At 44.7% G+C, this 11,515-nt stretch overlaps 1 protein-coding gene across 1 annotated transcript; it reads left to right on the forward strand.

Moving 5' to 3' along the window:
• The first annotated feature begins 257 nt into the window (after positions 1-257).
• Positions 258-11,215, forward strand: LOC134044384 (NELL2-interacting cell ontogeny regulator 1-like). The gene is made up of 3 exons (XM_062493596.1): positions 258-405; positions 6,988-7,076; positions 10,843-11,215. The coding sequence occupies exons 1-3, from the start codon at positions 273-275 to the stop codon at positions 10,906-10,908; spliced, it is 288 nt and encodes a 95-aa protein (XP_062349580.1). The 5' UTR covers positions 258-272; the 3' UTR covers positions 10,909-11,215.
• The last annotated feature ends 300 nt before the right edge of the window (positions 11,216-11,515 follow it).

Genomic DNA, 11,515 nt, shown 5'->3' on the forward strand with positions numbered 1-11,515 from the left:
GGATGCTGGAGCCTTGCCTGCTCACTTCAGCTGCTCCAAGGTTCTGGCACACAGGCGAGGAGGAAGATCAGGTACTGGGCAAACTGGTTCTCGGGGTGCACCCCGAGCCGTGGCGTGGCACGGCAGTGGTGTGTGCGAGTGGGTTTGTGTGTGCACGGGGTCTCTGCTTGTCATGTCTCATCCACCTCTTTGTGAGGAGCGTGCAGGGAGCAAACCACTGATTTTTCACTGCTTCTCCTCGTTCCAGGCAGGGAAGAGAGCTTGAATTATTGATGAGAGCAATGGCGCTGCCACCAGCCTGGAGTGAGATGCGTGCGGGAATCCTGCTCCTGTCGGTGCTCAGCCTGCTCAGTGCCAGGCTCGTGGGGGCTGGCCAGGACTCCGGGAGTGCCATTCCTGCAGAAAGTAGGTACCTGCTGCACCCTGTCCTGCCTGCATCCTCGGCAGGGGCTAACCAGGACTGTGGGGATGTCATTCCCACAGAAAGTAGGTAAAAGTAGGTACCTGCTGCACCCTGTCCTGCCTGCATCCTTGGCAGCCACACGCACTTGGCCCCAGGGGAACTTGGTGTTGCCAGGTTAACGAGAGAGCGATGATGAGTTTGTGCCATGTCAGCAAAGCACATGAAAACCACAGTCATAGAAACAGCAAGTGAGCAAAGGATTAGTAGTTACTTCGGAAAAAAAAATGCTAACTGCATACCCGTAATTTTCATTAGAACTGGTACTCCAGCTCTTTGTTTGTAGGTGGTTTAGATCTGATTCTTGAGAGTTTCATTTTGCTAGATAGTTTTAATTGATATACAGAGATTTGCCACAATACATATGATGTCCTTACTAGTCTGAGTATTGTTAGAAGAAAATCCATGTGTATTTGTGCTGGGGCATTGCATCTTGCTTATTTTAGTACTTGGTTGGAACAAGAGGTCAAGTTCAACTTTCTTCTAGCTGCTACAAATCAACACAGGGGATGTTTACCCAAACAGTGCATTTGTAAAGCAAATAGAAATTTCTTAAATCCTGCAAACCTAATAAATAAATAAATATGACAAACTGACTTGAGCACACCATGGAGTTGGGAGCTCTTGAATTTGGATCACAGCTCTGTATGAGCTTCCTCTGTCATTTTGACTAAGTCTCTAAACTTTCTCAGCTCCAAAATGAGGTAATAGTTCAAAGTTATTAGGGGATGGAGTCAATGTTCTCGGGGTGTTTTGGTGACAGCAAGAGGAAAGTAGCCACTCATTATAAACATAAAATATCTTCTGGGAAAACAAAAAAAAAACAAAGAAAGATAATTGCATAAAAACAAATCTCTGATTCTTAGTCATGCTTACTTTGTATCACAGTTATATTTTTTTATGACTATCAAAATATTTAATACAAGGTCTGATTTTGTCACTGAATTTTTTTTCTCAATTAATTCCATTATATGGAACTAATGGAACTTAGATGTTGAATTTCCCTCTTTTTCCATTATATTCTTTTTTATTTATTAAGGCTGAGTTTTGGTCTGTTTGAAACCAGACTACACTGCTATTTTGTGTGCCTGTTTCCTAGGAATTCAATAATTGTAATAAATTTTGTGATGAGTAATCCATTTTATCTCCTCAAAGAAAAAATCAGGCCTGGAAAATAAATTGTATGTACCCTTTGTGTGTCTCTGTTACCGGAGGCAAGTCAACACATTTGGGAAAATGTATACAGTGGTTTCTTGTTCTACTTGTGTAGTGAAAACTCCCATTTGAACTGTAAAACAAAACTCTTGTCGAGGGTTTCTGATGCAAGTCTCACAGAATTATAAAACCATAGAAAGGTGGGAAGGACCCTTTAGAGCTCATCTAGTCCAATGCCCTGCCATAGGCAGGGACATTTCAACTTGATCAGGTTGCTCAGAGTCAAGTTCAACCTGATCTAGAACATTTCCTGGGATGGGGCACCTACCTCTGGGCAACCTATGCCAGAGCCTCACCACTCCCACAATAAAAAACCTTTTCCTTAACTAATTTAAGTTGACCCTCTTTCATTTTAAAACAATTACCCCTTGACAAATCACAACAGGCCCTACAAAAAAGTCTGTCCCATCCTTCTTACAGTATTAAGGAGTCTTTTTACCATCTTATTGCCATCCTCTAGCCAGGCTGTGGAGTACCTTGAACAGTCTTTGAGGAAGATTCCTTGTCCTGTCTTACTCCTGAATGTAAGAGTGTGGAATGAAGGGCAGGTCAGAGTGTTTCTGTGCCAGTGTTCCTGCAGAGACACACTGCCCCATCCCAAGGAATAGAGGCTGTGAGCATTGCTACAGAAGCATAAAGCTATTTCTGTCTGAGACCAGGCAAGGAGCAAGGCTGTCAGCTGATCATGAATTGTAAATTGTTTTGGGCTGCTGCAGGGACAGAGTTTTAAAGCCACAAGGAACTCATGATGCTCCTTGTCAGCCACTTGTTGGGAGAGTGCTGCATAGCTGCTAAGTGCTCCAGACACTTTCCTTTGCCTGTTATGGCTCTTCCTGATGGTTAATCTGTGAAACTCTTCTCTTAGGACATTGTGGATGCTAAATGTTAGCATGACATTGCAGAAGAGATTGGTTAAATTCAAAGAAAGAAAAGTCCTAGAAAGGGCTGTTAGATACATTGGCATTTCTTCTGGTTCAGGAGCTGGTTTACAATATTCCTGAGACCTGGGAGGGTCTTTGGGAATGCATCCCTCCAGACTTGCCCTTGTTTCATGCTCTTCCAAGGCACCCACTACAGGCCATGAAGGTGTCATCTGTAACAGTGCCCATGGTTGCACCAGTAACCTGCTAGGATGGACCCTGGCACACCTGTGTCCATGATAGGAAGCCAATTGTCTGTTTGGAATACAGAGCTGACTGTTCCAGAGTGGAGCTATCCCATGGTCTTGAGGCTTGGGAATGCTCCCAGATTTTTAGTATTCCTCAAGAGATGTGGGAGATTGGGCGCTGGGTTGGGCACTCACTTAGATGTGATCTAGTACAGACACTCCTGTATCTTTTCCTTCTTGATGCTCCACTGGCTATGTCTCATCCAGGAGCTGATCCCTGTGGGCACTGACCCATTTAGAGTGCACTGCCTCTGCAAAACTTTCCACTTAATTCCTTACTGTCAGCCCAGGCAAACTGCTGTTTGTGGGACCCTGGGTGATCCAGAGGAGAAAGGGGTCTCTAGTGCATGTTATTAACAGGGATACAGGATGGACATGGACCATATTTAGTGTCCTTCTGCAGGGCAGAGCAGTGTGGTGCTCGATGCTTTTCTCTGTTCCCAGGTGTACGACATGGCACTGGCAGCATGCCCTTAGCAGGAACATTCCCGCATGGACCACACAGTCTCTCTCTCCCACCTGGTGGGAGGAATGTGTCCCTCCTGCAGCATCGTGAGCAGGACAGGGGCAGCAATGCTCCGTACAAGTGTGGGAGGTGCAGGAGTCACAGGAGAGGAGCATGAGAATGAGTCACAGACCTCTTTAGCATTGCAGAGAGATCCTGTCCTGTGTGTGGCACCGAGATCTGGCTGGGACGCCATCCCCTTCTCTCTGCCTATCACACAGCCAGGCACAGCTTTTTATGAATAGTTCCAATTAGCAGTGATTAATTGTGCCCTTATACTTTATTGACAACACATAGCATATGCAAAAGACTGTTCAAGTTTGAAGTGGTGCTACTAATAGTCACAGATTATTTTCTTTAGAGATCTCTGCAATCCACTAGAAAAAAATAAGTTATTTCCCCAACCTCCCATTGCATTTATAGCCCAGATCACCCACTGTGAAAGCTAAAATAAGGAATTTGAAGACCAGAAGCTGGTCAATCTGTTTTCATTAGCCAAGGTGCATGAAATACAAAGAATAAACACCGAGTGTATGCAAGGGAAAGTAAATTAGACATACACAGTGCTTTCAGTTCCAGTTCTTCACCAAGAAGCCAAGAAACATATTTTTTCTCTTCCCCTACTTCTCCCAAAACACACAGACACATACAGTCATTGTGCTGACAAGACCCATTTAAAGAATTATAGCTGACTCTTGATAATTCTCATTATGTTAATCCACAGACCTGTTAAGTCTCCCTATGAATGATAGTCTGTTTCCAGCTGTCAGCAAGGAATTAATAGCACTCTGCTATGCTTTGCTATGAGGTGACTTAAGATTTGGTTTCATGACTACTTTAAGCTGATGTAAGCCTGTGCTGCCTCTGCCCTTCTCTCCATAACCTGGCCTCCTCTCCTTGCACTGTTTCTTGTCCTGGCCCTAGAACCTGGGAATTCAGGATCTGCTCTGGGGAAAAAAAATCAGTGGTCCAGCTGATGGAGGAGCTGAACTGTCACTCCTGCTGTGAGCTAGTGGAAGTGTGAGATGCCATAGCCAAGGACAGAAAGCACAGTGGGATTGCTCCTATTGGCAGTAGCACATATTTACGTTTGGCAAAACAGGTGCTTAGACATATTTCTGTTGGGGAAGTGTCCAGCACCTTGCTGAAAATACTGTGGGCATGAAGAGACATCAAATCCACCTAGATAGGCCATTTTAGCAGCTCAGCTCTTTATTCTGGAAAGCAGACCAAGGCAGAGAGTGATGGAGAACATCAAAGTCATAAGTGGGATAAAGTTGTTGATTATCTAATAACCATCTCTTCCATTGCAAAAATTAGAGGCAGGAAATGAAAGCAGCAGATGTCAACTTCAGAGCAGACTGGAATGATATTTTTTTCACCCAGTGAATAGCTGAGATGTGGAACTCATTGCCACAGGATGTTGAGATGACAAAAGTTTGCATGGATTCAGGAAGCAACAGAGAAAAGTAATGTGAGAAAAATCCGTGGAAGGCTTATCAGATGTAGAAACACCAGCCAGATGCAGGATATCCTCCAGCCTCATGGTAGGCTAGAAGAGCATTGCTAGACACTTATTCTTGTATCTTCTTCAAGTATCTGCCATTGGTACTGGCTACCAGCAGACAGGGATGCTGACCTGACCCAGAGACAGCAGTGCCTGGAGAAGGACCCTCCTCCACAGAGCACAGCCCAAGAAATGACTTAAAGAGTGAATATCCTGTTATGTGGTGAAACTGGCTGCATGTTCACTCTGACTTTGGAGGGCAGTGCTGTGTTAGGAGCTTTGCAGGTGCTGATTCAGGACACCCAGAGCTGCACGGGCAGGTGTCCTCTGTGCCACCACTCTTCTCCCCCAGAAGATGCTTTGATACCAAGGCAGCTGCTTTCCCAGGACTGGCAGAAATGAAATAACCACTTGGCACAGTTATGCCATTCCACTACTACCTCCCTGTCCACACAGGAATACTTGCCTGTCATAAATACCAGCGAATGATCCCACACAACCATCCCATCACAACTTTCACAAAGACCTGGGAAGACTTCCTGTGTGACAAGCAGTGACAGATTATGGAACTCATGGCTCTCCTCAAAAGTGCTTTCTCCCCACTGCAGAAGCAGGAGACATTAATTTATCACCTGATTTTTTTTTTCTCCTTGAGGTTCTGATTTTGAGAACACTTTGGTGCTTGTCAGCACTTCAGGGCATGCAGCACCTCCCCAGGTAGAGCCAGGGCAGGGTGCTTCTGAGCAGACCAGGGCGAGGGGAGGGAGCAGGGCATGACACCAAGTGAATGCTGGATTTGCTGACAGCAGTCTGAGCGTGCAGGTTCTTTCCAAGGGGTCAGTTTCATGATCTGAAGTGGAAACAATTAAATTACTGAAATACTGAAAGCGGGAGGGGGTTGTGTATCTTTAAAGTGTGCTCGAAACTATCCTGTCGCTTACTCCTGTGCTTGCAAAGGCAGAGTCTTTGTGAGCGGTGCTTTTCTGATAGAGGTGGGGACTTCGCATCTCCTCACAAGCTTGGGAATTAAATCCCTAGCTTGATCCCCAGGTCTCCCTGAGATGTCCCTTGCATGGAGGGTAGATGGAGAAGGACAGGTGGGAGAGAAAATCCTCCTGAATAGACCAAAACCCCTAAGACGCTTGCTGAGCACTGACAAGCAGTCTGGCTGCTCCCTTCCTTCAGGTACAACTCAGAAGGCAGTGCTGGCAGCAGGGTGCCAGGCACAGATGGGTGCTGCAGTGCTGCTCAGCAGCTCCCTGGCTCCAGACAGCTCCCCAGCCATCCCAGCAGCAGCTTTGCACCCTCTTTGCTTTGGTAGAGCAGCACAGGTGGCTGCATGTGGACAAGGATTTCAGCACTCCCCCCAGCGTGGGGCTCTGTGATCAGCGTGAAATGATGTCTTTCCCCATTTTCCCTGCATCTCCTCCAGTGTCTGCAATTTCTTCTTCTGAAAACTCACACATCATTAACTTCATTAATTTCAATCAGTCATAGATTGGTGCAGGGTGAATCATGGCAGAGCAGAAATGCCCAAGTTCAAAAGTGAGCCATTTTAGCTGTTGTCAAGTCCCCTCCTCCTCCACTCTCTGCCTTTTCCCTGCCCTGCCCCTCTGTGCACATACACTGGCAGCAGCTGCAGAACCAGTGGGATGCTTTGCATTCCTGGCAGAGAAAAAATACAGCAGCAGGTGAAAGGAAGCAAGTACAGATCTGGCACTGTCCCTTGCCAAGCTGCTCTGTAAGAGCTCCTGTAAAAACAGACCTGCCTGTCTGGTTCCTGAACCACTGCAAACTGCTATTTTCAGTGTATCTGTTGAGAATTAACCCACGTCTCGGGGGTGAGGATTTCAGTGTTAAGGGGAGAGGCTGGGGGCTGAAGCAGCAGGCAGAGTCAAGTCTGGGCCATGTTCAGAAAAGCACACACAGCAAAGCACTTTGTGTTTTTTGCTGATCATCTCACATTTGCACAAAGACAGACACAGGCAGCACTAATTTTGCACACATGCAGGTGTGGGTGCCTGGTAAGATGGAGTTTCTCCTGGGAAGGTCTCTGAGTATTCCTCCTCTGTACTGCTAAATTCCAAATTTGCTGCTGTGACAGTGATGTCTTCTTCTGCCTCTCTCCGCAGGCCGTCCCTGTGTTGACTGCCACGCGTTCGAGTTCATGCAGAGGGCGTTGCAGGATCTGAAGAAGACAGCGTATAACCTCGACACGCGGGTATGTGCTCCTGCAGGAATGCTTTCCCTTAGCCTATATCTCCCAGCGGCCAGGCTTGCCTGTCTGGGCACAGCAGACATGACATCTCTGCTGACTCACTCCCACCCCAGAAAATAGGTTTATACCAAGCACAGATTATTTTTCACAGTCTGCAGAGGTTCATTAATGATCATCTAGTCTGACTTCTTACATAACAACCTAAGGAATTACCTCAGACAGCCTCTGCACCAAAGGGAGAAGGAAAGAAGATGTACGAAGGAGAGGAAAACAAGACAGATGATTTATTCTCTGCCTCACAACATTGTTTCCAGGCTGTGGACTCGCTGTTCACTGGGCAGGGACAGGAAGGAGCAGGACAGCGAGAAGGTGGCAGGCAGGGCTGGCAGAGGAAAGGGAAGCACAAACACACACTCCCATTACTCACGGATTGATACTTCACGAAAAAGGGAGAAGCACAGTTTTTCTTCTATTTATCACAGCGCACAGGGGATTCTGCCACTTCGTGTGCCAGTCTCGAGAGATCTCAGTGGACAAAAGCAGGGGGTGTTAAATGCCCTGATTTTAGTAATTCATTCATGTGTGGGTTTGTAAATATGTGCAAACTGGCTGGGGTAGGATTTACCGCAGTGGTTCTGCTGCTGTCTGAAGTTTGCAAGAGGCAAGAGGTCTCTCTCCTCTAATAAAGCCCCTCCATGCATGCCTTGTCCTTACCTCTCCTCCCTTTGAGCAGGGCCATCTCTCTTGGCAGGTGACAAGGGTTCATTGTTCTTCTACAGTCACACTCAAATTGTCATTCCCAGCAAAGCCAACCAAAGTGACAAAAAAAATAATTATGTGCCTCAAACCATAAGGCAATTATATAGCTTTGCCTTTGGTTTCTTATGACCTTGGGCAGCCATGTCAGGCCCTACACAATAAAGTTGGCTTTAAAATGACTTCAGCTTTCTTGAGCTATCAATAGCAAACTGATTAGGACAAAGTTCTGAGCGTGGGTTACATTCCAAAAGTTTCCCATGCACTGGAGTAATAATAAATAACTCTTAAGTGGTAAAGTGTCAGTAGAGGGGCTTTACCTCCAGCAGCTGTGCTGGGCTCTTCTGGTGCATAGCAGAGTTCCACCTGTCTGGATTGGGGTCAGCTGAAATGGTTTGTACCCACACATGACATGGCAAGACCAGGTGCAATTGCAGCTGTGCTGGTTCTTATGCTGTCAACAAGCTTTATGTGGGAAGTTAAAGTTTCTTTTGAATGCAATGGAGGCAGCACAATTCCTTAATCCCACCCACAGAGGTATTCAGATGTGTCTGTGATGTTTCTTCTGTCTGGAGAGTGGACTGAGGATACAGCATACCAGAGAGCAGCACTGTCTTGGAAGATGTGAGGCAGAATATAAAGGGAGAAGCTGGTCCCAGGGTGCCACAAGATGAATTTCTGTTCCTGTGAGGACCTGGACAGGTCTGACACGCCAAGTCACTGAGACAGCTCCCAGTGTTACAGAGTAAGGAGCATAGGAACAGTGCATCACAGAAACAAACAGAGCCAGTTGCTTGTAAGATCACCACCTTAGACCTTGTCACCTTAGACAACTGAGCTTAATGCTACTAGTAAATGAATTACTGTACAACTTTCCCAGCCTTTGGATTGATACTCCAAATGGCTTCCTATCAGAGATGCTGTGGTTAAACAGAAATTATTGAGTGATGCAGAGATACTAAAGTGGAATACAGCAGCCAAGGCCCTACAAATGGCTCACTGTGGCCTTCTATACTTTGAAAGGTAGAGCTTCCATATCCTTACTCCACTGCTGATGCTTGGCTCTTGCTGACCAGCTATAATTTCTCAAGTTTGACACACAAGTAACTTCATTGAATAAATTCTAAGTCTTGGAAACTGTTCCTACAAGGGCAAGCTCCATGCAGGATTGCTCCTGCATATCAGGGACTTTCTAAGCCAATGTCATCAAGGCCACAATTAATTTTTGTAATTGATACTTCTCTTTCACAGCCTTTCAGTTTGCAATTGAGTGCTCCCAGAGCTGCTCTTCCTGCCTGTAAATAGTCCTGAGTGAAGCCCAGGCAGAGTTTGTGGTAGCAGTGACAGCTTGTTGGCATTACTGTGAAATCCAATAAGCCTGTTTGATGTTAAGATGATTCTATGATTTCTCCCGAACTCCCAACAATGGGAGCATTCACTCATCCAAGATTTCATTGTGCAGGCGGGGGAGCAGTGTTTAACAGCTCCTGCCATTGTGCTAAGCTGATAAGTGAAACCAGGCAAGGAATGTGAACAAGCCTTCTTTAATGCAAAGGTGGATGTCAAAAGTTTGGGTTGAGGAGGATATAGGGCTGGGTAGGGGAGGGAAAGCTGTTCTGGAGCAGCCTGTCCTGCACAAGCTTGCAGTCTGAGAAGAAATGAAAAGCAGAGAGTGGGCACTGCTGGGGACAGAGGCACTGCTGACCAAGCAAGGCAGGAGGGGAGCAGGACCCGCACAGGAGCGCCCAGCTACTCCTTTGGAAATTGCCTTTTTCAATTTGCCCTTTTCTGTGTCTGATGTACAAGACATGATGAGGAGGTATCAGGTCAGAGGAACACCAGCAGGCTGAAGACCTTACTGTTTCACAGAGCTTGGAGATAATTTCTTAACAAGTGGGTTTCAACCTCTAATGGGTTTTTGCAGTGCAGATGGGAAACAAATTCACTTTGAATTTAAGCCCACTAAATTATTTTTTTCTCTGCTCAAGAAACTCTTCAAAGCCAGTCTGCAAACTGCTTGAGGGACCACAGACCACAGGGTGGAAACCACAAGATATGCTCAGGAAGAATTTTCTCTTCAGTCACAACTGCACTTGCTGATGTAAATTCCTTGCACCAACAATTTTGAGCCTCATGAGAAATTGGGTTCTGAAACAACGGTGCCATGCCTTTGTAAGATTCAACCTTTGTTTTTCCAAAAGTGTGACAAGAATCCACAAAATATTTAAGTTATTTGATCACAATTAAATAAATGATACTTGAATATCTTTAAAGTTCTAAAATTAATTCCCCCTCCCCCCCCCAATATACAGAGGAGAAAAAAGCTTGGAAATGCTTTTCCACTAAGGAGTGCCAAATACAACAGCAAGTAATTTAAAATTATGTATATTGGGAATGGTTTTTAAGCTTTCAATCAAGTACTGATAATAAAACCACTGTCAGTAATTTAACTCAGATTGAAATAGGAACCACACAATCAGACCTAGATCTGCCTGAAAGATCATGAGTTTCAGACAAATGGGTTAGACTGACAGCTGGATTGAACTCAGAGTTGTTCTAGAGAAGCAGCAGTGTAACTGAGAGCACAACTGGCTCTTCAGCACTTGCTATCTCATGCAATTAAATGATACAGGACTGAAGGTATGGTCAACAGGAACCCATCAATCACCATGAAGGAATTAAGAGCAGTGCAGTTGAAAGTGGAATTTGTCGCAGCACATATAAAGGACACCTTAATAATTTTGACAGCCAACTCCCTAGAAGTTAACTGTGAAAATAAAAACATTCAAACTATAAAAATACTCTCCCTGCATCTCAGTCCTGAATATACTAATTTCATCACTTTTTCTGGATGAAAACCAGCACTCATAACTATGATTTTTCACTCAGCAGAGCACCTTGGCTACAGCTGTGCAGAGGGATTAGATGTAATCAATTATATACCCTTTTAAAGCAATATATTCATGGGCTTTGATTTCATGGGCTTTTGTTGTTTTTTTTTTTTTTTTTTCAGACAGAAACCCTCTTCCTGAGAGCAGAAAAGAGAGGTCTGTGTGATTGCTTTCGTGCAATACACTGAAATAAGCACTGGGATTTGGCCTATGGACATTTATTCATTTAAAAAATGCTATTCAGTAAATTACAGGAAGATACAGAGTGCAAGTTGTGCCCCACCATACAGAAAATCATTTTTATCAAAACAGGTATTTCTTAGATTATTTTTGCTTTGTTGTGGTTTTATCATTACTCTATGTGATATTGCATCTGCTGAAATGTCAAGAGAAGAAACAGTGCCAAAGTCTTGCTTATGGATTTTATACAAGGATAGCATCCTGCTTTTTTGGTATTTCGAGCCAAAAATTGTCCTTGGACTCTCAGGCCAACCTCTTGGCTTATGTGAATAGCCATAGATCTGTGAAAGTCAGTGAAGTAAATTTTTAAAATGTATTTATAGAAGAATAATATGAAAAGGAAGCTACTTTGCCATGATGCATAGATAAACATTTACAAACAAGCAGATTTGGCATTATATAGAAATTAATAGTTATCACCGACTGCTTGGCAGTCCAAGGAAGGAATTTGTTCCCTAATTGTATCAATAGTCCAGTGCACAGCAAACACAGTAATCTGTCTCACAATTTTAATTTCTTCAGAGCCACACAGTAGCTGTGATCTTTTTTGGAGAG

Source organism: Cinclus cinclus, chromosome 5 (genome assembly GCF_963662255.1).
Source record: "Cinclus cinclus chromosome 5, bCinCin1.1, whole genome shotgun sequence".
In the NCBI taxonomy this organism is placed as follows: Eukaryota; Metazoa; Chordata; class Aves; order Passeriformes; family Cinclidae; genus Cinclus; species Cinclus cinclus.